This window comes from Bombina bombina, chromosome 4 (assembly GCF_027579735.1).
Source record: "Bombina bombina isolate aBomBom1 chromosome 4, aBomBom1.pri, whole genome shotgun sequence".
NCBI classification, from domain to species: Eukaryota; Metazoa; Chordata; class Amphibia; order Anura; family Bombinatoridae; genus Bombina; species Bombina bombina.
The window spans coordinates 233,656,816-233,683,217 of NC_069502.1; the positions used below are offsets into that span (position 1 = coordinate 233,656,816).

General features: G+C 42.6%; 1 protein-coding gene across 9 annotated transcripts in view; it reads left to right on the forward strand.

Annotated features, from left to right (window-relative positions):
• TRIP12 (thyroid hormone receptor interactor 12) overlaps positions 1–26,402 on the forward strand; it is a 1,052,161-nt gene that overhangs the window by 505,264 nt on the left and 520,495 nt on the right. For all 9 annotated transcript variants that reach the window (XM_053709826.1, XM_053709829.1, XM_053709830.1 and 6 more), the window contains one exon: positions 24,946–25,102. In XM_053709826.1, the coding sequence (XP_053565801.1) occupies positions 24,946–25,102 (157 nt within the window). The remainder of the gene's footprint in view (positions 1–24,945; positions 25,103–26,402) is intronic.

The following is a 26,402-nucleotide window of genomic DNA, read 5'->3' on the forward strand; positions in this document are numbered from 1 at the left end:
CCGGAGGTTTTTGCTCAGCTGACCCAGCTATGGGGCATTCCAGAGTTGGATCTGATGGCGTCCCGTCAGAACACCAAACTTCCTCTTTACGGATCCAGGTCCAGGGACCCCAAGGCGGCATTGATAGATGCTCTAGTAGCGCCTTGGTCCTTCAGTCTAGCTTATGTCTTTCCACCGTTTCCCCTTCTCCCTCGGCTGGTAGCCAGAATCAAACAGGAGAAGGCCTCAGTAATTCTGATAGCGCCTGCGTGGCCACGCAGGACTTGGTATGCAGACCTACTGGACATGTCATCTGTCCCACCATGGACACTGCCAACGAGGCAGGATCTTCTAATACAGGGTCCATTCAAGCATCCAAATCTAGTTTCTCTGCAGCTGACTGCTTGGAGATTAAACGCTTAATTCTATCCAAGCGTGGGTTCTCTGAATCAGTCATAGATACTCTGATCCAAGCTAGAAAGCCTGTCACCAGGAAAATTTACCATAAGATATGGCGGAAATATCTTTTTTGGTGTGAATCCAAGGGTTACTCGTGGAGTAAGATTAGGATTCCAAGGATATTGTCTTTTCTCCAAGAAGGATTGGAGAAAGGTTTGTCAGCTAGTTCCTTAAAGGGACAGATATCCGCTCTGTCTATCCTTTTACACAAGCGTCTGGCAGAAGTACCAGATGTTTAAGCGTTTGCACAGGCTTTAGTCAGAATCAAGCCTGTCTATAGACCTGTGGCTCCTCCATGGAGTCTAAATTTAGTTCTTTTAGTTCTTCAAGGGGTTCCGTTTGAACCTTTACATTCCATAGATATTAAGTTATTATCTTGGAAAGTTTTGTTTTTGGTAGCTATATCTTCTGCTCGAAGAGTTTCAGAATTGTCTGCTTTGCAGTGTAATTCACCCTATCTGGTGTTCCATGCAGATAAGGTAGTTTTGCGTACCAAACCTGGTTTTCTTCCTAAAGTTGTTTCTAACAAGAACATTAACCAGGAAATCATTGTTCCTTCGCTGTGTCCTAATCCAGCTTCTAAGAAGGAACGGCTTTTACACAATCTTGATGTCGTTCGTGCTTTGAAATTCTATTTACAAGCAACTAAGGATTTCAGACAAACATCATCTTTGTTTGTTGTCTATTCCGGTAAGAGGAGAGGTCAGAAAGAGACTGCTACTCTCTCTTTTTCTTTCTGGTTGAAAAGCATCATCTGATTGGCTTATGAGACTGCTGGGCAGCAGCCTCCTGAACGAATTACAGCTCATTCCACCAGAGCTGTGGCTTCCACTTGGGCTTTCAAGAATGAGGCTTCTGTTGAACAGATTTGTAAGGCAGCGACTTGGTCTTCACTGCATACTTTTGCCAAATTTTACAAATTCGATACTTTTGCTTCTTCTGAGGCTATTTTTGGGAGAAAGGTTTTGCAAGCAGTGGTGCCTTCCGTTTAGGTTACCTGTCTTGTTCCCTCCCTTCATCCGTGTCCTAAAGCTTTGGTATTTCTATCCCACAAGTAAGGATGAATCCTTGGACTGGATACACCTTGCAAGAGAAAACAGAATTTATGCTTACCTGATAAATTACTTTCTCTTGCGGTGTATCCAGTCCACGGCCCGCCCTGGCAATTAAGTCAGGTTCAAATTTCTTGTTTAAACTACAGTCACCACTGCACCCTATGGTTTCTCCTTTTTCTCCTAACCGTCGGTCGAATGACTGGGGGGCGGAGCCAGACGGGGAGCTATATGGACAGCTCTGCTGTGTGCTCTCTTTGCCACTTCCTGTAGGGAATGAGAATATCCCACAAGTAAGGATGAATCCGTGGACTGGATACACCGCAAGAGAAAGTAATTTATCAGGTAAGCATAAATTCTGTTTTTTGTCAGGTTTTTCTTTTCCCCCCCCCCAGGAAATATACAAGAGGATTGGTTATATTTCAGATTATGAGGTTTCTGCTCCATTTTTTTACTTATCTGGTGGTGAGGAATTTTCACTGGTAGGTTTCTGAGGGTGAATACTCGGATTTGGACAGTTTAAGTCCTTCATCTGACACTGAAATCATATCATTTAGATGTATGCTTTATCACCTTGTGTATTTTTAAAGGAGGTTTTGGCTACTCGTTTGAGATTGATTCCTTTTTGTTGTCAACCTTTGAAATTTTTTTGAACTTTATCATTTATGTTCCTTCCTTTGAGGAAGTGTTTTCAGACGTGTCTTGGATACAGGAATAGGAGATGCTAGGGACATCTCCCTTTCTCATGTCCTTATAGGATTTTTCTGTGTCTGACTTTTTTTTTTCTAATGCACGGTGTCCTGAGTAGAAGGGAGGTTTTTTTTCAATTATGATCAGAGAACTCCTATGTGGGTAGCTGCTCCCTAAGGATCTATGGATAAGTAGCTGGGGTTTCTATTGTTCATTTAGAACAATGTCTTGTCTTATTAGACTTTCTGTGCTAGCCTGCTGGGCATTGGGGCGGACATTTTGGTCAGGTGACTAGCCTTTCCTGTAACTTAGGGGTATGGTTGGGCTTAGAGTTCGGAAGTGACATTTTCAATTTTTGTGTTTCCTCCTAATCCACACTTCTAGGGTTGCTTTTTCAAGGTTGAGACCTTGTTTGGATTCGGTCTGGCAGAATTAGCCTTTGTATGGGGCTTTTCTTCCACACGTCAGGAGTGTAAGACTAAGGGAAGAGTTTTCCTTTTTTCCTCTTTATTCAGTGTCTGTCCTGTTTTTGGAGTCCAATCTAAGTTTCCTTCCAAAGGGCAGATTTCTCCTTCTGAGTATCTGCATTCCAGGTAGGATGAGAGACTTTGTTTGAAAGCTTTTCTCTCTGGGGGTGATAGTTCCAGTCTGGGGACGAGATCTAGGTTTTTACCTCAAGTTTTCTTAGGTTCTAACCCTCAAAGTAGTATATTTTCTTTTTTTGCTTACAGAGGGCCTATTCAGTTCACTCATAGACCCGAAGGATGTATATTTATTGTTCCTGTGATCGGTATTTTCTGAAGTGAGGGCTTTTGGGCCTTGGGTAGTGCAAGGGTGTTGATCTGGTCAATATAGGTTCAGGTGTTGTCCTTCCTTTGAACAAGCTCTCTTTCAAGAGATCTTGTCCAATCTACTTTTACATGGAGGGGAATTGTGTCTGGGGGAGAGCTCCCTTGTTCTATTTTTAAGGTTGATTTTTATGGGGACCTTATTTGGTCTCTATCTTGAAGTTTTCCTAACAGAGGTTAGACAATCAAGGATTTTTCCCTCCCCGCTGTAGCCTGTCTGACCAACAGCAAAGGCTACTGGTACGGTAAATAGAGCTATTTTGCTACCAGAGGTGGGAGTTTGGATCTAACTGCAGTTGATTTTTCCTTCAGTTTTTTTTCTGTAGGAGGGAATTGGTCTGATTCAGTGGTCATCATTCCTTGTTGCTATTTTTATCGGGGGAGATTTTTCTGATCTGTCTCAGAGGATAGATCAGTCGACTAGAGACTTTCTCCCGTAGTGGTTTTTCAGGAGTATCCGTCTCAGGACGCGTGTTTCTGGAGATTCCTGAGTTGTGTGACCATGGAAGTCGACCTGCTGGGCTGGGAAGCAGTCTGGTACTTGCTTTTAGGTGCTGGGAGGATGCACTCGGAGTGTCTGCTTTCCTTATCATATTGGATTGGAGAGCAATTTTCAATGCTCTGAATTGGTCTTTGTCGTCCTTAGTTTGGTTCTATTCGGATGATATCACCTCTATGGTTTTCTTTATTCTCCAGGAAGGATCTAGGAATTCCTTAGCCATCTAGGTGGTGACTGGAGTGGGTTTTGATGGCCTCTCTGCTAAATGTCAAGCTTCTAGGGTATGGTTCTAGGTCCAGGGATCCTCAGACCGTCCTGATAGATGCTTTGGCGGCCTGTTGGGATTTCAGACTGTTTTACCTGGTTTATTCATTTGCTCTCTTCTAAGAGTCATTGCTCGTATCACTCTGTAGGGAGTGTCGGAGGGTCCATGCGTGGCCTCGGCGGATCTGGTGTACAGACCTAGGGGAGATGTCGTCTCTCCCTCTTTGGAGGCTGCCTCTGAGGAAGAACCTTCTGACTCAGGGTTTCTTCCTTCTTTCAGGTCTTTTTTTATGCATGCAGATTGAAGGCTTGGTTCTTCTAAGCATGTTTTTTTTTCTGAAGTTGGTAATTGAGCCCATGGTTTGAGTTCTCAGAACGGTTTTTAGAAGGATTTTCATAAATATCCTTTTTGAGTGCGAGTCCATGGACTCCGGATTCCTTTCATTTTTTCCGTTCTCCGGGAGGGTCTGGAGAAGGGTTTGTCAGCAATCCTGGAATTTTTGTTTCATTGTCTATTTTGTCACATAGCGTCTGGCAGTCATCCAGCTGGGCAATTTGTTCATCAGGCTCTGGTCAGTATTAGGCCTGTGTTTAAGTTGATTACTTCCTTTTGGGGTCTTAGCCTGGTTCTTAAAGTTTTGGAGCACGCTCCGTTTGAACCAATGCATTCTTGAATTTCTTGGAAGGTTTGTTTCTTTTTGATTTTTCTTCTGCTCTGAGAATATCAGAACTCTCAGCTTTGCAGTGTGACTTCTCTTATCTTATCTTTCAGGATAAGGTGGGGTTTCATATTAAGTAGGTTTTCTTTCCTTAAGGATGTTTCGGACAGGAATTTTAATCGGGAAATTATTGTTCCTTCTCTATGTCCTAATCCTCCTTCTCATTCTGATCGTTTGTAACACTTTTCTGGATGTTGTGCGTGATTTGAAATTCTTCTTACAGGAGACTGAGGTTTTTCGCCGGTATTCTGTCTTGTTTGTTTGTTTCTCTGGGATACACAAGGGTCCGAAAGCTTCAGATTCTTCTCTGAGGGTTCTTTTGGGAGAGGTTCTTCAAGTAGTGTTGCCTTCTGTTTAGGTTTACTGTCTTGTCCCTCCCTTATCTTCCGTGTCCTCTGTCTTGGGTATTGGTGCCCAACAGTAATTATGATGATCTGTGGACTCACCGTGTCATTAGAAAGAAAACATAATTCATGCTTATCTGATAACTTTTTCTTTCTTGACACGGTAAGGCCCGCCCTATATTTTTATGGCAGTTTTATTTTTTCATAAACCTCAGGCACCTCTGCACCTTATATTAATTCTTTTATCCTTTCCTTTTGGTCAAATGACTTGGGATTGTGGGTAAGGGAGTGGTTTTTAACAGCTTTGCTGTGGTGCTTCGTGCCGCCTCCTGCTGGTCAGGAGTGATATTCCCAACAGTAATTATGATGATCCGTGGACTCACCGTGTCAAGAAATAAATTTATCAGGTAAGCGTAAATTATGTTTTTGTGTTCGCACTGTATACAAAAGTCTGTCTGACTGTTCTTTATCCCTCCATCATCGGGGGAGACTCTGTGGCCTTGACAGTGTTGGGGCCCTTGGTTTCAGGCTAGTCCTGACTGGGTATGAATCCTCCTGTCTGAGGCCTAGTTCAGACAAGTGGCAACTTTTTATGTCCAGTTGGTTCGGTGAGGGAGCCTAGTGATCACAATATGATTTGTATTGTTTTCTTGTTTTATTTTACAAGATTCAACTAGCATCCTGAGAGGACTTGATTGTCCGTGGTTGCTTAGGGGCATGGGGGATTGGTTCAGTCCTTATTCGCCTTTCAATCTAGTGGGCCGTGACTCCATTGAGATCCGCAGCGACATGCTCAGTCGTTTCCGAAATTTTTGGGAACTAGAGTGTTCCTTCCCGTTGCGGGTTGGAGGATTTAGGTCCTTCATACCGCCGTTCTTACGGTTTTGCCTTTCATGGTCTCTTTGGAAGTGTCTTTTTAGGACTTGTTCCTTTTAGAGGTTCTTTTCCTTTGGGTTGAGACTTTCTGGACTTCGTCCGGTTTTTCTGGCGGCTTTGGGCGCTTAATTAGGAAGTGAAGGCCGTGAGGCTCTGTCTTCCTTCGGGAGTTAGTCGTCTCCATATCAGGGGTGATAGGAGGTGTTGTCTCTTTTTCCAAGCTTTTTGCTTAGTGGATGTTTTTCTGTCTGGGTCTGGGATGCTTTGCATTCTTCTCCCTCCTTGGGTGTGGTTCTCTGGAACGTTAATCTAAAAGAATTTTGGAGACTAGCCTTTCTTTCTACTCTTTCGGGTGACTCCGTTCTCGTTTCATTTCCCTTACTGCTGCCCTTGGGGCCTTTGGGCTCTAGAGAAATTGCGTGTTTTTTTTCGCGGCCGAATACCTTGCTCGGGGGTGTTGACCTCCGGCTAAGGGTGTTCTCTTCCCTTTGGGCTGGGAATTACGAGTGAGTCCTGTACCTGTTCTCCGGATTTCCCAGTTCTCATCTCCTGTGAGGTCTGATTGCTTGTGTTCTCTGAGGGTGTCGTTCGTTCTAGGACGATTCTGAGTCCCCGGTCCGGAGTTCTTGTCTTGGATCCTTCTTTGATGTCTGGAGATTTATGAGGATTGGTTCGGGACGACCCAGTTTTTTTCAGGGACCCTATGTTGCGACATAGGGGCTAGCTCATTGGGCTTGCAAGCAGGTAGGCCAGAGTTCACATTCACCTTCGGGTACTGGTTATAAACTTTAAGGCCTGATTTGCTCCTCTATGGGGAGTTTTTTTCTCTGCTGGGTCAACAGTGGAGTCTGGATTATTTTTCATTCGATCCGTGTTTTGATCATACTATGGCTTCATGTTTTGTGGACATGTACGCTGTTCTTATCTATGCCCTTCCCTTTGGAGGGGATAGTTTATCTTCCTTATGAGTTGGGGTTTCTTCTCTCTGGAGGGTCTTTGTCCTGCCCTGTCTGTAGGAGGTTGGATCAGGTGGCTTATTCCTGTAAGGGGCAGCATCTGCTGCTCTGTGGGCTCTGTTCCACCTGTTGGAAATTGATCTGTATGTAGAGACTGTCTCTAAGAGTTGTAACATGTCTTCCTACAGATCTATTGCACTTTTCTCTTTTCCAGGTCCTAGGGGGTTCTCCTTGGGAGTGCCTTATTTTGTAGGAGCGGATTGGGTTGGTAGCCAAGCTCTGCCCCCCCTTTTTCTTTGCATTCCCTGGGGGTTTGTGGTTGGGGTCTTTCTGTCTCCCTGTCTATAAGACATGTCTGTTGCTTGGGCTGGTCTGGTGTTGGAGCAGGATCTGAGATCTGTTGCTCTGCTATTTCGTTCTCAGAGCATTTGAGGTACTGTAAGCCTTTTTGAGGTTTCTCCTCTCTTCACATTCAAGATTTGTGGGAAGGACTGGCGGCTCTTAGATATCCTGCAACGTTATCCGCTGGTTAGTGGATACTTAGCAATCTGAAGGATCCTATTGGCTGCTTTCTACTTGCCTTGCAAGTATTTAAGATTGAGTCATTTTTAGATGACTGCAGCGTGCAGTGTTTTTGCTTCAGGTGTTGTTTGTCAGGCCTATCTGAGCTTGCTGCACGAAGTTTTGTTCTGAATATTTCGGTATTGTGAGATACCTTTTTGCGACTTGGGAACCTTCGTCTTCACTTGCTTTCTAGAGTGCGGTTGCACTGTGTTAGGGGAAGATCCTCTCTCTGTTTCAAACTCCCGGTCTTATGCCGTGGTTTCTGTATTTCCAGGGTCTGGGCGTTGCCTCCCCTTGTTTCTATGAGACTGGTTTGGTCTCTGTTAGCCTGACCCAGTTTCTCGGGTATTTGTTCTGTGTTTTTATTTAGGGCTCACTGTGCCCTGTTTAAAGTTTTTTTCTGGAGTTCCTTATGCTAGCTGGAATCTGGCTACTCTTCACTGTAGCAAACTGAGGGTTGCAAGTTTGATCGCCGGTAAGGTCTACTAAGCGTTTCCTCCTTTCGCGGTTGATAAAATGAGCAGCACCTTGAGCCCCTTAAGGGGGATTAGCCGCGCTTTACAAGTACAATCCTGTTTTCTCCGTGCATTTTCTTCTTTGTGGAAGAAAGCAGTATTTTTTTCCCTTTCTTTAGTAAGGGGCGTGTTGTTTGGAGACCGACTGCTGGGGACAGTGTCTCTTGGAGGCTGTTGACTGAGTCGAGTCTAGTTCCTGCGGTCTCTAGCAAGGCTGTGGACTATCTGTGGTCAGGGTCCTTGGGCCTTTTCTTTTTCAAAGTAGTTCTCGGTTTCGAACGACGTGGGTAGGGGTTTTCAGGCCTGGTGCCCTCCGAATGGGGCGCCTCTTGTACCCTCCCATTTTTGCATTTAGTGTCCTCTATAGCTTGGGTATTGTTTTCCCAAAAGTAATGAATCCAGCTGTGGACTCTCTCCATTTATGAAGAAAAACTTAAATTATGCTTACCTGGTCATTTTCTTTTCTTCAGATGGAAAGAGTCCACAGCTCCCCATCCGTATTTTTTCTGTGAGGCGTCTTATTTTTTATTCTTCTGGCACCTTTTCACCCTGGTATTTCTTCTACTGTTCCTTGGCAGAATGTCTGGGGGATGAGGAAGTGGGAGGAGTATTTAAGCCTTTGGCTGGGGTGTCTTTGCCTCCTCCTTGTGGCCAGGTTCTTATTTTCCCAAAAGTAATGAATGCAGCTGTGGACTCTTTCCATCAATAAAAGAAAATTATCAGGTAAGCTTAATTTGTTTTTCCCTTTAAAAGAGGACTGGAGCTTGAAGTAGTCATGTAAACTTCTCAGTGAGAGTGTTGATGAATGTTAGTCTGGAGATGCAGGGTAAGTTTTCTTGTGAATTGATCTAGACTATATATCTAACAGCTCCTAGGTAACCAGTGTTAATGAGTTGTACTGTTTTCCCTTTCTCACTCGGGTCCCTGTCAGAGCACCGCAGAGAGACTTTCACACACCTTGAGAGGCTGTGTCTGTTCCACAGCATCGATCTTGGAGGGTAAGTCCTTTTAATTTGCTTAGGGGAAAGTACCTAGTGGGTTTATTCTTCCCCATAAGGTTTACACAGGGACTCCCTTTGGTCTCAGTGTGAAACTTCGTAGCCTCTATAGGATCTGGGTTTAATATCTCCTTTGTTTTGGAGATGATTTTGTAGGAACAGTTTGGGGACTTAGTGTGCTTCTTAGCTCCTTATAGGAGCACTTGTGAAGGGTTATGGGTTATAACAGGCTTTTGACACACAGCAATGGAATTTTTTATTACGATAGGTTTTTCTTTTCTTTTGACGCTGCACAGCACCTAATTAGCTTTGCACGCTTTGTCACATAGCAGAGGTTGTCCCTACTTGTGCACCACGTGATCGGGTGCGCCTGACTTCCGTTTTAGCAATACGGGGAGTCCATTCTAGTTAGGTCTGGGTCTAAGGAGGTGTTGAGTGCCCCAGCCGTTGGTGTGTGTAAAGATGTCTTTTTGTATTCAAGAATCTTTTTTGTTTTTTATTATTGGAAACTTGGGATTTCATCTCCAGCTATGGAGGACTCAGAAATTAACCCTTTAGCGGGTTCTCTAGCATACATATCAATTAACAATGCCTGTCTATATTGTGAGCAGACCTTGGTTTACCCCCTCTGCTCAATTTTGTTCCAATTTCCTGGGGGGTGTTCTAAAGTCTAGGAAGGGAGCTAGATCTGTTAACCCCTCCAACAAGATTAGCCCCTCTGAGCCATCCACCTCTCAGGACTCAGTTGTCCAGGAGATGCCTATCCTCTCTCCACAACATGTTTCACATGCAGTTCCCTGCTGCACGCCTATTCCTCTGGTTGGAGGATTTTTTTTTCCAGCGGATTTTACTACGCAGTTACAATCTGTGTCCGTGGCCCTGAGTGCCTTACCTATCTCTGGGAAGTGCAAGAGAAAAGTTAAACATAGCTCTACTGATCTGATTAAATCTAATTTTCAATCTGATTTAACCAGTATGTCTTGGCTCTCTGAGGGTGAGTTAAGCTCTGTAGCTTAAAAGGGTGAACTTTCAAAGTCAGGTTTCAGAAGCTAAGCCGCCTCCTTCTGAGGAGCCCAACTTCAGATTTAAAATTGAACATCTCAGTTTTCTTTTAAAGGAGGTTTTATCTACTCTAGAGGTTCCCGAAGCTAAGCTTTCTGGGGAACCTAAGATTCCAAAATCTATGAAGACAAGAAGGCTCCACAGACTTTCCCGGTTCCAGTTCGCATGGCGAACATTATTGGCAACGAATAAGAAAGAATTGGAACGCCTTTTTCTTTCCTAAGATATGGTGAGTTTACGGCTTGAGTAATTACTGTTGGAAATATCTCTGCTGGCCAGCAGGAGGAGGCAAAGAGCACCACAGTATCACTCCCTTACCCACAACCCCCAGTCATTTTCTTTGCCTTTGGTGCATGGAGGAGGTGAAGTTTAAGTGTCTGAAAAAAAAATTTTGATTTCATCTACAAGCAAGTTTTGAGTTATAGACGTATTCCACGTCATTCCTTGCAGTCGGGTAGTGGTGATTTTAAAGCAGTTAAGAACTTGTAAAGCGGTACTTACTGCATTTTCCTAACAATTGCTGACCTAGTTTAGACTCTTTTCTTTCTTTTTCAAAGTTCTCTGTGAAAAACTGTCTTCTCATACCTTGTAACTGTCTACATGCCGGCCTTTTGGGGAGACCATGCATTTAACAAATTAAGACACTGCTTTTTTTACTGGGACATAGATAATCCTGTTGTATGGGTTACACTGGGGCATGAAGCAGTCATTGTAGCATGTGTGAGACTAACATTTAAACTCTTAAAAAGAAAGGGTATTATTAGGCTTTATTTCCTGACACATTTACTTGATAAAACAATTCAAACTGAAAGTAAGGCTGCATTTTCTATTTCAGCAGCTTATTCATTTCCACTTTGCTTTAAAATAAAACGATGCAACATTTTATACTGTGCGGTTTGAAAAACCGGTTATTTCTGGTACTCCGTGTACCAGGAAGCTATTTTTATTGCCTCTCTGTGTCGCAGCAGTAATTTGAGCTCGGCAGTTGCGGTCACATGACCGGCTTTACTTCATAACGTTTCTGAGAAAAAGTTGTTAAATGTTTTTTCTTAACTTTTCTCACATAATTTCAGCTGGAGATCGATCCTAATTTGGGATAAAATTTAAAGTGCATTTTTTCCTTGGCTTATTATAATTGAATATTAAAATCTTTGAAACTTATCTGTACAAGTTTATTTACTGTTTCACATGTCTGATATAGAGCAAGAGCCTGCTCTCATGAACTCATGCTTATTTCTTTCATGTAATTAACAAGAGTCCATGAGCTAGTGACGTATGGGATATACATTCCTACCAGGAGGGGCAAAGTTTCCCAAACCTTAAAATGCCTATAAATACACCCCTCACCACACCCACAAATCAGTTTTTACAAACTTTGCCTCCAAGGGAGGTGGTGAAGTAAGTTTGTGCTAGATTCTACGTTGATATGCGCTCCGCAGCAAGTTGGAGCCCGGTTTTCCTCTCAGCGTGCAGTGAATGTCAGAGGGATGTGAAGAGAGTATTGCCTATTGAATGCAGTGATCTCCTTCTACGGGGTCTATTTCATAAGGTTCTCTGTTATCGGTCGTAGAGATTCATCTCTTACCTCCCTTTTCAGATCGACGATATACTCTTATATTTACCATTTCCTCTACTGATTCTCGTTTCAGTACTGGTTTGGCTTTCTACAAACATGTAGATGAGTGTCCTGGGGTATGTAAGTCTTATTTTCTGTGACACTCTAAGCTATGGTTGGGCACTTTATTTATAAAGTTCTAAATATATGTATTCAAACATTTATTTGCCTTGACTCAGAATGTTCAACTTTCCTTATTTCCAGACAGTCAGTTTCATATTTGGGATTATGCATTGAATTATCATATTTTTTCTTACCTCAAAAATTTGACTTTTTTTCCCTGTGGGCTGTTAGGCTCGCGGGGGCTGAAAATGCTTCATTTTATTGCGTCATTCTTGGCGCGGACTTTTTTGGCGCAAAAATTCTTTTCCGTTTCCGGCGTCATACGTGTCGCCGGAAGTTGCGTCATTTTTTGACGTTATTTTGCGTCAAAGATGTCGGCGTTCCGGATGTGGCGTCATTTTTGGCGCCAAAAACATTTTAGGCGCCAAATAATGTGGGCGTCTTTTTTGGCGCTAAAAAATATGGGCGTCATTTTTGTCTCCACATTATTTAAGTCTCTTTATTTATTGCTTCTGGTTGCTAGAAGCTTGTTCACTGGCATTTTTTTTCCCATTCCTGAAACTGTCATTTAAGGAATTTGATCAATTTTGCTTTATATGTTGTTTTTTTCTTTTACATATTGCAAGATGTTCCACGTTGCAACTGAGTCAGAAGATACTACAGGAAAATCACTGCACAGTGCTGGAGCTACCAAGCTAAGTCTGCTATAAACTTTTGGTATCTGTTTCTCCAGCTGTTATTTGTATTGCATGTCATGTCAAACTTATTAATGCAGATAAAATTTCCTTTAGTACTATTACATTACCTGTTGCTGTCCGTCAACATCTAATTTTCAGAGTGTTCCTGATAACATAAGAGATTTTATTTTTTAAATCCATTAAGAAGGCTATGTCTGTTATTTCTCCTTCTAGTATACATAAAAGTCTTTTAAAACTTCTCTTTTTTTCAGATGAATTTTTAAATGAACATCATCATTCTGATACTGATAATGGTTCTTCTGGTTCAGAGGTTTCTGTCTCAGAGGTTGATGCTGATAAATCTTTGTATTTGTTCAAGATGGAATTTATTCGTTCTTTACTTAAAGAAGTGTTATTTGCATTAGAAATAGAGGATTCTGGTCCTCTTGATACTAAATGTAAACGTTTAAATAAGGTTTTTAAATCTCCTGTAGTTATTCCAGAAGTGTTTTATCTCCCTGATGCTATTTCTGAAGTAATTTCCAGGGAATGGAATAATTTGGGTAATTTATTTACTCCTTCTAGACGTTTAAGCAAATTATATCCTGTGCCATCTGACAGATTAAAGTTTTTTGGGACAAAAATCCCTAAGGTTATGGGGCTGTCTCTACTCCTGCTAATGTACTACTATTCCTATGGCAGATAGTACTTCATTTAAGGATCCTTTAGATAGGAAAATTGAATCTTTTCTAAGAAAAGCTTACTTATGTTCAGGTAATCTTCTTAGACCTGCTATATTTTTAGCGGATGTTGCTGCAGCTTCAACTTTTTGGTTAGAAGCTTTAGCGCAACAGGTAACAGATCATAATTTTATAGCATTATTATTATTATAACATGCTAATTATTTTATTGGTGATACCATCTTTTGATATCATTAGAGTTGATGTCAGGTATATGTCTCTAGCTATTTTAGCTAGAAAAGCTTTATGGATTAAACTTGGAATGCTGACATGTCTTCTAAGTCAACTTTGCTTTCCCTTTCTTTCCAGGGTAAATAATCATTTCGTTCCTTTCCTCACAACAAGGAACAAAAGCCTGATCCTTCATCCTCAGGAGCGGTATCAGTTTGGAAACTATTTCCAGTTTGGAATATATCCAAGCCTTATAGAAACCTATAGTCAGCTCCTAAGTACCTATGAAGGAGCGGCCCTTATTCCAGCTCAGCTGGTATGGGGCAGATTACGTTTTCTTCAAAGAAATTTGGATCAATTCCGTTCTTAATCTCTGGTTTCAGAAACATTGTTTCAGAAAGGTACAGAATTGGCTTCAAGTTAAGGCCTCCTGCTAAGAGATTCTTTTCTTTCCCGTGTCCCAGTTGACACAGCAAGGCTCAGCATTTCTGAAATGTGTTTCAGATCTAGAGTTGGCTGGAGTATTTATGCCAGTTCCAGTTCTGGAACAGGGGCTGGGGTTTTATTTTATCTCTTCATTGTACCAAAGAAGGTCAATTCCTTCAGACCAGTTCTGGATCTATCATTATTGAATCGTTATGTTAGGATACCAACATTCAAGATGGTTACTGTAGGACTATCCTGCCTTTTGTTTAGCAAGGGCATTATATGTCTACAATAGATTTACAGGATGTGTATCTGCATATTCCGATTCATCCAGATCACTTTTAGTGTCTGAGATTCTCTTTTTAGACAAGCATTACCAGTTTTGTGGCTCTACTGTTTGGTCTAGCCTCAGTTCCAAGAATTTTTTTCAAAGGTTCTCGGTGCCCTTCTTCTGTAATCAGAGAATAGGGTTTTGGTATTTCCTTATTTGGACGATATCTTGGTACTTGCTCAGTCTTCTCATTTTCGAAGAATCTCATACGAATCGACTTGTGTTGTTTCTTCAAGTTCATGGTTGGAGGATCAATTTACCATTCAGTTCATTGATTCCTCAGACAAGGGTAACCTTTTTAGGTTTCTAGATAAATTCAGTGTCTATGACTCTGTCCTTGTCAGACAAGAGAAGTTTAACATTGATATCAGCTTGTCAAAACCTTCAGTCACAATCATTCCCTTTGGTAGCCTTATGCATGGAAATGTTGGGTCTTAGGACTGCCGCATCGGATGCGATCTCCTTTGCTCGTTTTCACATGCGACCTCTTCAGCTCTGTATGCTGAACCAATGGTGCAGGGATTACTCAAAGATATCTCAATTAATATCTTTAAACCGATTTTACGACACTCTCTGACATGGTGGACAGATCACCATCGTTTAGTTCAGGGGGCTTCTTTGTTCTTCCGACCTGGACTATAATCTCAACAGATTCAAGTCTTACAGGTTGGGGAGCTGTGTGGGGGTCTCTGACGGCACAAGGGGTTTGGGAATCTCAGGAGGTGAGATTTCCGATCAATATTTTGGAACTCCGTGCAATTTTCAGAGCTCTTCAGTCTTGGCCTCTTCTGAAGAGAGAGTTGTTCATTGTTTTCAGATAAGACAATGTCACAACTGTGGCATACATCAATCATCAAGGAGGGACTCACAGTCCTCTGGCTATGAAAGAAGTATCTCGAATTTTGGTTTGGGCGGAATCCAGCTCCTGTCTAATCTCTGCGGTTTATATCCCAGGTATGGACAATTGGAAAGCGGATTATCTCAGTCGCCAAACGTTGCATCCGGGCGAATGGTCTCTTCACCCAGAGGTATTTCTTCAGATTGTTCAAATGTGGGAACTTCCAGAAATAGATCTGATGGCTTCTCATCTAAACAAGAAACTTCCCAGGTATCTGTCTAGATCCCGGGATCTTCAGGCGGAGGCAGTGGATGCATTTTCGCTTCCTTGGAAGTATCATCCTGCCTATATCTTTCCGCCTCTAGTTCTTCTTCCAAGAGTAATCTCCAAGATTCTGAAGGAATGCTCGTTTGTTCTGCTGGTAGCTCCGGCATGGCCTCACAGGTTTTGGTATGCGGATCTTGTCCGGATGGCCTCTTGCCAACCGTGGACTCTTCCGTTAAGACCAGACCTTTTGTCTCAAGGTCCTTTTTTCCATCAGGATCTGAAATCCTTAAATTTAAAGGTATGGAGATTGAACGCTTGATTCTTGGTCAAAGAGGTTTCTCTGACTCTGTGATTAATACTATGTTACAGGCTCGTAAATTTGTATCCAGAGAGATATATTATAGAGTCTGGAAGACTTATATTTCTTGGTGTCTTTCTCATCATTTTTCTTGGCATTCTTTTAGAATACCGAGAATATTACAATTTCTTCAGGATGGTTTAGATAAGGGTTTGTCCGCAAGTTCCTTGAAAGGTCAAATCTCTGCTCTTTCTGTTCTTTTTCACAGAAAGATTGCTATTCTTCCTGATATTCATTGTTTTGTACAAGCTTTGGTTCGTATAAAGCCTGTCATTAAGTCAATTTCTCCTCCTGGAGTTTGAATTTGGTTCTGGGGGCTCTTCAAGCTCCTCCATTTGAACCTATGCATTCATTGGATATTAAATTACTTTCTTGGAAAGTTTTGTTCCTTTTGGCCATCTCTTCTACCAGAAGAGTTTCTGAATTATCTGCTCTTTCTTGTGAGTCTCCTTTTCTGATTCTTCATCAGGATAAGGCGGTGTTGCGAACTTCTTTTGAATTTTACCTAAAGTTGTGAATTCCAACAACATTAGTAGAGAAATTGTGGTTCCTTCATTATGTCCTAATCCTAAGAATTCTAAGGAGAAATCGTTGCATTCTTTGGATGTTGTTAGAGCTTTGAAATATTATGTTGAAGCTACGAAATCTTTCTGTAAGACTTCTAGTCTATTTGTTATCTTTTCCGGTTCTAGGAAAGGCCAGAAAGCTTCTGCCATTTCTTTGGCATCTTGGTTGAAATCTTTAATTCATCTTGCCTATGTTGAGTCGGGTAAAATTCAGCCTCAGAGAATTACAGCTCATTCTACTAGGTCAGTATCTACTTCCTGGGCGTTTAGGAATGAAGCTTCGGTTGACCAGATCTGCAAAGCAGCAACTTGGTCCTCTTTGCATACTTTTACTAAATTCTACCATTTTGATGTATTTTCTTCTTCTGAAGCAGTTTTTGGTAGAAAAGTTCTTCAGGCAGCGGTTTCAGTTTGAATCTTCTGCTTATGTTTTTTGTTAAACTTTATTTTGGGTGTGGATTATTTTCAGCAGGAATTGGCTGTCTTTATTTTATCCCTCCCTCTCTAGTGACTCTTGTGTGGAAAGATCCACATCTTGGGTAGTCATTATCCCATACGTCACTAGCTCATGGACTCTTGTTAATTACATGAAAGAAAACATAATTTATGTAAGAACTTACCTGATAAATTCATTTCTTTCATATTAACAAGAGTCCATGAGGCCCACCCTTTTTTGTGGTGGTTATGATTTTTTTGTATAAAGCACAATTATTCCAATTCCTTATTTTATATGCTTCGCACTTTTTTTCTTATCACCCCACTTCTTGGCTATTCGTTAAACTGATTTGTGGGTGTGGTGAGGGGTGTATTTATAGGCATTTTAAGGTTTGGGAAACTTTGCCCCTCCTGGTAGGAATGTATATCCCATACGTCACTAGCTCATGGACTCTTGTTAATATGAAAGAAATGAATTTATCAGGTAAGTTCTTACATAAATTATGTTGTTTAGATGCACAAATTGCAGCTCCTACGCAATTTTGTTCTTCATGTGTCAAGAAAACCTTACAGAATAAAGGTAAAATGTTTGAGCCTAATGTCTCTCAGGATGATGCTGTTAAAATAATACCTCAGCTTTCTCCTGCTATGTCCCAAGCCTCAATGGTGTCACATGCAGTGCCCTGCGGTTCCTCTATAACTCCTAGTGGAGTTTATTTAAAAGCAGTAATTGCTGCCCATGTATCTTCAGCGGTATCTGCGGCATTAGCTGCCGTTCCCAGATTACAGGGAAAACGCAAGAGGAAATCTAGAAATTCAGAAAGTAAGGTGCCTGTCCTCAGTTCTGCTTCCCAAGTTGCCCTTTCTCATAAGTCTGATACTTAAGGAAGATACATTGGGACTTTCTGAGGGTGAAATCTCAGATTCGGACAGTATAATTCCTTCTTCTGACACTGATTCGGACAGTATAATTCCTTCTTCTGACACTGAGGTGGTATCCTTCAGATTTAAGCTTGAACACCTTTGTGTATTGTTAAAGGAGGTTTTAGCTACTTTTGATGACTCCAATAGCCCTGTCGTTGTCACTCCTAAGAAATCTAGTAAACTTAATAGTTTCTTTGATGAACCTTCCACTTCAGAGGTTTTTCCTGTGCCAGACCGTGCTACGGAGATTATCTCACAGGAATGGGAGAAACCAGGGGTGTCTCTTTCTCCGTCTCCCATTTTAAAGAAAATGTTTCCTGTCGAGGACTCTATTAAAGACCCTTGGTATACTGTACCCAAAGTTGAAGGGGCCATTTCCACTCTGGCTAAGAGAACCACTATTCCTATAGAGGATAACTGCTCTTAAGGATCCGATGGACAAGAAGATGGAGGCCATAGACCCAAAGGATGCGTATCTTCATGTTCCTATTCCCAGGGACCATCACAGATTCATGAGATTTTCCTTTCTGGACAAACATTTCCAGTTTGTGGCCCTTCTATTTGGTCTAGCCATGGCTCTCACAATTTTTTTCAAAGATTCTGGGGGCTCTTTCGGCAGTGATCCGTTCTCATGGAATTGTTGTGGCACCACAACATATTGTTTCAGGCACCATCTTTTAAACAAGCAAGATCTCACACAGAGAGATTGCTGTCTTTTCTTCGTTCGCATGGATGGAATGTGAATCTGGAAAAAACTCTTTCCCCTGCTACAAGAGTAGTGTTCTTAGGGACCATAATAGATTGATGATTTTTCTGACAGAGGTCAGAAAAAACAAAATCATTTCCTCTTGCGCCCCTCTTCAGGCTACTGCTCATCCTTCAGTGTCTCAATGTATGGAGGTAATCGATCTGATGGTGGCTTCCATGGACATCATTCCTTTTGCTCTATTCCATTTGAGAACTCTCCAGTTGTGCATGCTCAGACAGTGGAATGGCGACCATGTGCATCTATCTCAGAATACAGTTAGATCAGTCGTCAAGGGACTCTCTCCCGTGGTGGATTTCTCAGGAACATCTCTCTCAGGGCACATGCTTTCGGAGAGCTTCCTGGGTGACCATGGACGCCAGCCTGCTGGGCTGGGGAGCAGTCTGGAACTCGTTAAAAGCTCAGGGCCTTTGGACTCGGGAGGAGTCTGCTCTTCCCATCAACATCTTGGGAGTTGAGGTCAATTTACAATGCTCTATTGGCTTGGCCTCAGTTGTCCTCAGCACAGTTTATCAGGCTCCAGTCAGACAGCATAACCTCTGTGGCTTACATCAATCACCAGGGAGAAACTCAGAGTTCCTTAGCCATGAAGGAGGTTATTTGGATTTTTCAGTGGGCAGAGACCCACAATTGCTGTCTGCCATCCACATTCCAGGAGTAGACAACTGGGAAGCGGATTTTCTGAGCAGACAGACTTTTCATCACAGGGAGTGGGAACTCCATCCGGAGGTGTTTTCCAGCTTAATCCTCAAATGGGGGGTGTACTGGAGTTAGATCCAATGGCGTCCCGTCAGAACGCCAAGCTTCCAAGGTACGGTTCAAGGTCGAGCAATCCGCAGGCCGTTAGATTCTCTGGCGGTTCCTTGGGTTTTCAGGTTGGCATACCTGTTTCCTCTGTTTGCTCTCCTTCCACAGGTCATTGCTTGTATCAAACAGGAGAGGGCGTCAGTGATTCTAATAGCCCTGCGTGGCCTCGCAGGATCTTTTTTGCAGAACTAGTGGATATGTCTTCTCTCCCACCTTGGAGACTACCTTTGAGGAAGGACCTCCTGATTCAGGGTCCCTTCCTTCATCCAAATCTCGTTTCTCTTAAGCTGACTGCTTGGAGATTGACCGCTTAATTCTGTCTTAGCATGGTTATTCTGAGTCGGTCATTGAGACCATGATTCAGGCTTGCAAGCCTGTTTCTGGAAAGATTTACCATAAGATATGGTGTAAATATCTTTATTGGTGTGAATCCAAGGGCTACTCTTGGAGTAGAATTAGAATTCTTAGAATTATATCTTTTCTTCAGGAAGGCCTGTAGAAGGGATTTTCAGTCAGTCCCCTGAAGGGTCAGATTTCTACTTTATCAGTTTTACTACATAAACGTTTGGCGCATGTGCCAAATGTGCAATCTTTTTGTCAGGCCTTGGTCAAAATCAGGCCTGTCTTTAAGTCTGTTGGAGCCTTAACATTGTTCTTAAAGTTTTACAGCTGACTCCGTTTGAGCCGTTGCATTCCATAGACATTAAGTTGTTATCTTGGAAGGTTTTGTTTCTTGTTGCTATCTCTTCTGCTCGACGAGTCTCGGAACTCTCAGCTCTGCAGTGTGATTCCCCTTATCTTATTTTTCATGCCGATAAGGCGATTCTTCGTACTAAGTTAAGTTTCCTTCCCAAGGTTATTTCTGATAGAAATATCAATCAGGAAATTGTTGTTCCCTCTCTGTGTCCGAATCCTCCTGCCAAAGAATGTTTGTTACACAATTTGAATGTTGTACGCGCTCTTAAATCTCTGGGAAACGTAAAGGTCAGAAAGCTTCTGCTACTACTCTTTCTTTTTGGTTATGAACTATAATTCGTTTGACTTATGAGACTGCTGGGCTTTCAATAATGAAGCTAATGTGAAACAAATTTGCAAGACTGCAACTTGGTCTTCTACATACTTTTTACAAATTTTATTCTTTTGCCTCGGCTGAGGCTTGTTTTGGGAGGTTCTTCAAGCGGTGGTGCCTTCTGTTAAGGACTGCCTGTCTTGTCGCTCCCTATTTATCCGCCCTTATTTATCCGTGTTCTCTAGCTTAGGTATTGGTTCCCAACAGTAGTTACTCAAGCTGTGGACTCACCATATCTTAAAAAGAAAAACAAAATGTATGCTTACCTGATAAATGTATTTCTTTCTGGATATGGTGAGTCCACGGCCCCACCCTTTATTTTAAGACGGTTGTTCTTTTGAATATAACCTCAGGCACCCCTACACCTTGTTACTCATTTTTCTCCATTTCCCTTCGGTCGAATGAGGGTTGTGGGTAAGCGAGTGATACTTAACAGTTTAACTGTGGTGCTCTTTGCCTCTTCCTGCTGGCCAGGAGTGATATTCCCAACAGTAATTGCTTAAGCCATGGACTCACCATATCTGGAAATAAATAAATTTATCAGGTAATAATAAATCTCTACATTTTAGTTATGTTGATAACTGTTGTTCATCCTGTATGATCTCCTAAATTATGGAGACTTTCTATATGTATAGCATACTTTTGTTTTGTTTTTTAACTGTCCATGTAGACACCTATATTGTGCTTACTGAGAAAATATTGTTAAACCTATGACTGTAGAAGAAATTGATGAACATGCTGTTATTAGCAAGTTTATTTTACAATAAAAATTACTTTGGGGAATTTTTTTTTTATCAGGTAAGCATACATTTTGTTTTTCCCTTTCTTCAACTTTTAAGAAATTTCCATTTCCTGGTTCTCAGCTGGACTGTGAGGCTCCATCCCTAAGGTGGATGGAGCCATTTTGACGCTCACCAAGCGTACTACTATCCCTCTAGAAGATAGTTCTTCATTTAGGGAACCTATGGATAAGAAGTTGGAAAGTTATTTGAGAAGAATGTTTCAACATATGGGTTCTTTGTTCTAGCCTGCAGCAGCGGCAGCCACCTATTGTTGTGACTCTGTCAGAACTTTATTGAGTTGGAATCTCCCCTTGTGGATATTCAGGATAGGATTAAGGCTTAAAGGAAAGCGATCTCCTTTATCTGTGATGCAAATATACAGATTGTCAGTTTGAATGCTAAGGCTTCAGGTTTTGCAGTCCTAGCTCGCAGGGTTCTCTGTTTGAAGTCTTGGTCTGCGGATATGGTCTCTAAATCCATACTCCTTTAATTACTATTCATGGGGAACATTTTATTTGGATCAAGTCTGGACTCCATCATTTCTACGGTTACTGGGGGGGAAAGGTGCTTTCCTACCACAGGACAAGAAGAACAGACCTAAGGGACGGCAGTCGTCCAATGAAAGGAACGAAAATTTGAGAAGTCCCTAAGAACTCAATCATCCTCCAAGGTCTTGCAGCCCAAGGGTACTTGGAAGCCTGCTCAGTCCTGGAACAAGTCCAAAAAGACCAAGAAGCCAGCAGATATCAAATCTGCATGAAGGGGCAGCCCCGATCCGGGATCGGGTCGAGTAGGGAGCGAGCAGACTGTCGTTTTTTTCTCAGACGTCTAGTTTCAGGATGTTTAGGATCCTTGGGTGTTTGAGGTTGTACCTCAAGGATACATGATAGAAATCAAATCTCATCCACCCAGGGGCAGGTTCCTCCTCTCCAGACTGTCTACAAAATCAGAGAAGAGGATTGCCTTTTTAGATTACGTACAGGGATCTATTCTCCTTGGGAGTAATCATCCTGGTACCTGTATCAGAAAGAGGACTAGGGTTTTATTCTAACCTCTTCGTGGTTCCCAAAAAGGAAGGGATCTTTTCGTCCAATTCTGGACTTGAAGTGTGTCAACAAATTTCCTTTCTTCAAGATATAGACTATCAGTGTGATCTTTCCTCTGATTCAGGATGGACAATTCATGACTACTATCGATCTGAAGGATGCATACCTTCATGTTCTGATCCACAAGGATCATTTTCAGTTTCTGAGGTTTGCCTATCTGGATCAGCATTTCCCGTTCATAGCACATCCGTTTGGCTTAGCTACTGCTCTCAGAATATTTACAAAGATTCTGGGTGCTCTTCTAGCTGTGGCCAGAACTCAGAGTATTGCAGCAGTGCCATACCTGGACGATATCTTGATACAGGCTCCATTTTTCGTTTGGCAAGGGAACATTCAAAATTTCTTTTTCGGGACATGGGTGGAGGATAAATCAGGAAAAGAGTTCTCTAACTCTCAGTACCAGGGTGGTTTTTCTGGGTACAGTCAGACTCAGTATCCATGAAATTCTTTCTAACAGATCAGAGACGTTGCAAGCTGGTTGCAGTGTGTCTTGCCCTCCAGACCTCCTTAAATGGACACTGAACCCAATTTTTTTTATTTTGTGATTCAGATAGAGCATTACATTTTAAGCAACTTTCTAATTTACTCCTATTATGAAAATGCAAGAATGTAAGTTTAGATGCCGGCCCATTTTTGGTGATCAACCTGGGTGGTTCTTGCTTATCCACCAATAAAAAAAGTGCTGTCCAGAGTACTGAATTAAAAAAAAAAAAAGCTTAGATGCCTTCTTTTTCAAATAAAGATAGCAAGAGAACAAAGGAAATTTGATAATAGGAGTAATTTAGAAAGTTGCTTAAAATAACATGCACTATCTGAATCACAAAAGAAAAAATTTGGGTTCAGTCTCCCTTTAAGGCCTTTGGTGATTGTGACTGCGGATGCCAGTCTCTCTCAGGCTGGAGAGCTGTTTGAGGTTCCAGGAAGGCTCAGGGGTTGTGGACTCTGGAAGAATCCACCCTTCCGATCAATATCCTGGAACTTCGGGCGATTTTCAATGCGCTAAAAGGCATGGCCCCAAATATTTTCGGCCCTGTATATCAGATTTCTATCAGACAATAAAACTCCAGTCGCTTACATCAACCATCAGGGAGGAACAAGAAGTTCCTTAGCTATGAGGGAGGTGTCTCAAATTTAAGAATGGGCAGAAGCCCACAACTGCATTCTGTCATCGATCCACATCCCGGGAGTGGAGAACTGGGAAGCGGACTTCCTCAGCAGACAATCCTTTCACCCAGGGGAATGATCCCTCCACCCGAGTTGTTAAGAGATTTGTCGCAGATGGGGGATGCCAGAGATCAATCTCATGGCTTCTCGTCTCAATGCCAAACTACCCAAGTATGGGTCGAGATCGAGAGATCCTCAAGCAGAATTAGTAGACGCTCTAGCGTTTCCATGGAGGTTCAGACTCATATTTTTCCTCCATTGGCTCTTCTTCCTCTATTCACTCTTCTTTCTTGTGTAGTGACTCGCATCAAGCAGGAGCAGGCCCCGGTGATTCTTATTGCACCGTCCTGGTCTCGAAGGACCTGGTTCGCAGATCTGGTGAGTGTGTCCTTGTCTCCACTGTGGAGGTTACCTTATTGTAAGAACCTTCTAATTCAGTATCCTTTGCTACATCAAAATCTAGATTCTCTGAGGCTGACTCTGTGGAAATTGAATGTTTAGTCTTATCCAAAAGAGAATTCTCTGATAGTCTCATAGACACTTTGATTCAGGCTCGTAGCCGGTTACTCGGCGCATCTACCATAAGGTGTGGCGGACTAACCTGCACTGGTGTGAGGAACGCAGTTTTTCATGGCACAAAGTGAAAGTTGCCAGACTTATCGTTTCTCCAAGATGGATTGGAGAAGGGTCTATCTGCCAGCTCTCTGAAGGGGCAGATCTCAGCCCTATCGGTTTTACTGCACAAGAGATTGTGATCTTTCCGGATGTGCAGCCTTTTAAGGCTCTGACTAGAATCAGACCTGTTGCTCTGCCTTGAAGCCTCAATCTTGTTCTTCGTGTTTTGCAGCAGGCTCTGTTTGAACCCATGCATGCTGTAGATATTAATCTGTTATCTTGGAAAGTTTTGTTTTTGTTGGCCAATGCCTAACCTCGCAGAGTCTCTGAGATGTCTTTTTTACAGTGTGATCCCCCTTACCTTGTTTTCCATGCCGATAAGGCGGTTTTACCTACTAAGTTAGGGTTCCTTCCTAAGGTGGTGTCAGATCGTAACATCAATCAAGAGATTGTTCCTTCCTTTTGTCCCAATCCTTCTTCCTTTCTTTCTCAAAGGAACGTTTGCTCCACAATCGGGATGTTGTTTGTGCCTTCAGGCTGCTAAGGAGTTCAGACTATCTTCATCTTTATGCGGGTAGACGCAAGGGCCATAAGGCCACTGCGACTTCCTTATCTTCGTGGTTGAGGAGGATCATCCGCTTAACTTATGAGAAAGCGGGACAGCAGCCTGCTGAGAGGATAAGGGCTCATTCCACTAGGGCAGTTGCTTCTTCCTGGGTTTTTAAGAACGAAACCTTTATGGATCAGATTTGTAAGGCGGCTACCTGGTGGTCCTTACATACTTTTTCTAAGTTTTACAAATTTGATGTGTTTGCTTCGGCTGAAGCAGCTTTTTGGAGAAAGGTGTTGCAGGCTGTGGTGCCCTCAGATTAGGGTCCGCCTTTTCCTTTTTTATTTGCCCTCCCGTTTATTCATTCAGTGTCCTCTGGAGCTTGGGTATTGATTCCCAACAGTAAGGAATTAAATCATGGACTCTCCTTGCCTTTGGAAAGAATACTAAATTTATACTTACCAGATAAATTCCTGTCTTTCCTGGCAGGGAGAGTCCACTACCCCGCCCGTAAGATTTATTTTTTTCGGCAGCTCCCCTTTAATTTTTTTTTCTGACATCTTTATACCCTAATGTTTCTCCTACTTTTCCTTGTTTTCTCGACCAAAATGACTTGGGGAAGTGGGAGGGATATTTAAGCCTTTGGTTGGGGTATCTCTGCCTCCTCCTGGTGGCCAGGTGTTGATATTCAAAACAGTAAGGAATGAAGTCGTGGACTCTCCCTGCCAGGAAAGACGAATTTATCTGGTAAGGATAAATTTAGTTTTTTTCTTTTGTATATGTGAGCTGCATCAAAATATTGTTTGTTGCATGTTAAACATTTCTCATTTTCTTGTTTGTGCGCTTTCAGTGAGCTAATGCCCTGTTTACCAAAGGAAGGAATATTTGCAGTTGATACCATGTTAAAGAAGGGAAATGCGCAAAACACAGATGGAGCAATTTGGCAGTGGCGAGATGATCGAGGGCTCTGGCACCCGTACAGCAGAATAGATAGCCGTATCATCGAGGTAACAGTTTAGTGTACAAGCTGACAAATGTATCCTTATTGTTACAAGTAATGATGAAACCTAGTTGTGTATCTTGTATATGGCTATATTTACATGCTGTGCAAGCTTAAAGGGATAGTCTAGTCCAAAATTAAACTTTCATGATTCATATAGAGCATGCAATATTAAGCAACTTTCTAATGTACTCCTATTATCAATTTTTCTTTGTTTTCTTGGTTTCTTTATTTGAAAAAGCAAGAGACTGTAAGCTTATGAGTCGGCCCATTTTTGGTTCAGCACCTGGGTAGCCCATGCTGATTGGTATCTAAATGTAGCCACCAGTCGGCAAGCGCTACCCAGGTTCTGAACCAACAATAGGTCGGTTCATACGCTTACATTCTTGATTTTTCAAATAAAGATTTCAAGAGAACTATATATGACTTTTGATTGGCTATTTCTGCTTGATCAGCTTGTATGTGTGCATGTACAGGTTTTTGTGTTTAAACTAGTTTGTTAGAGTATGTCCTGTAGTATTCCTTACATTTGATATTAGGCCATGTATTGTCCTCTGTAGGTGCTGATGAGCTACATACTTAGGTTGTTACCTGCATTGACGGGGAGAGGTTAAAGGTTCCACTTGTAAACTTTCAGCCTGCATCATAGCATTTTGAGGAATATTAAAAATGTTTTTCAGATTACTATAATAAAGCTTTAGCTTTCTATGATCAACAGTTAAAGCTGACCTGTGCTTCTGTGGTCTCAGTAATATTGTTGGTTTTTACAGACAGAGAGAGACGGACAGGGAGAGACGGACAGGGAGAGACGGACAGGGAGAGACGGACAGGGAGAGACGGACAGGGAGAGACGGACAGGGAGAGACGGACAGGGAGAGACGGACAGGGAGAGACGGACAGGGAGAGACGGACAGGGAGAGACGGACAGGGAGAGACGGACAGGGAGAGACGGACAGGGAGAGACGGACAGGGAGAGACGGACAGGGAGAGACGGACAGGGAGAGACGGACAGGGAGAGACGGACAGGGAGAGACGGACAGGGAGAGACGGACAGGGAGAGACGGACAGGGAGAGACGGACAGGGAGAGACGGACAGGGAGAGACGGACAGGGAGAGACGGACAGGGAGAGACGGACAGGGAGAGACGGACAGGGAGAGACGGACAGGGAGAGACGGACAGGGAGAGACGGGCAGGGAGAGACGGGCAGGGAGAGACGGGCAGGGAGAGACGGGCAGGGAGAGACGGGCAGGGAGAGACGGGCAGGGAGAGACGGGCAGGGAGAGACGGGCAGGGAGAGACGGGCAGG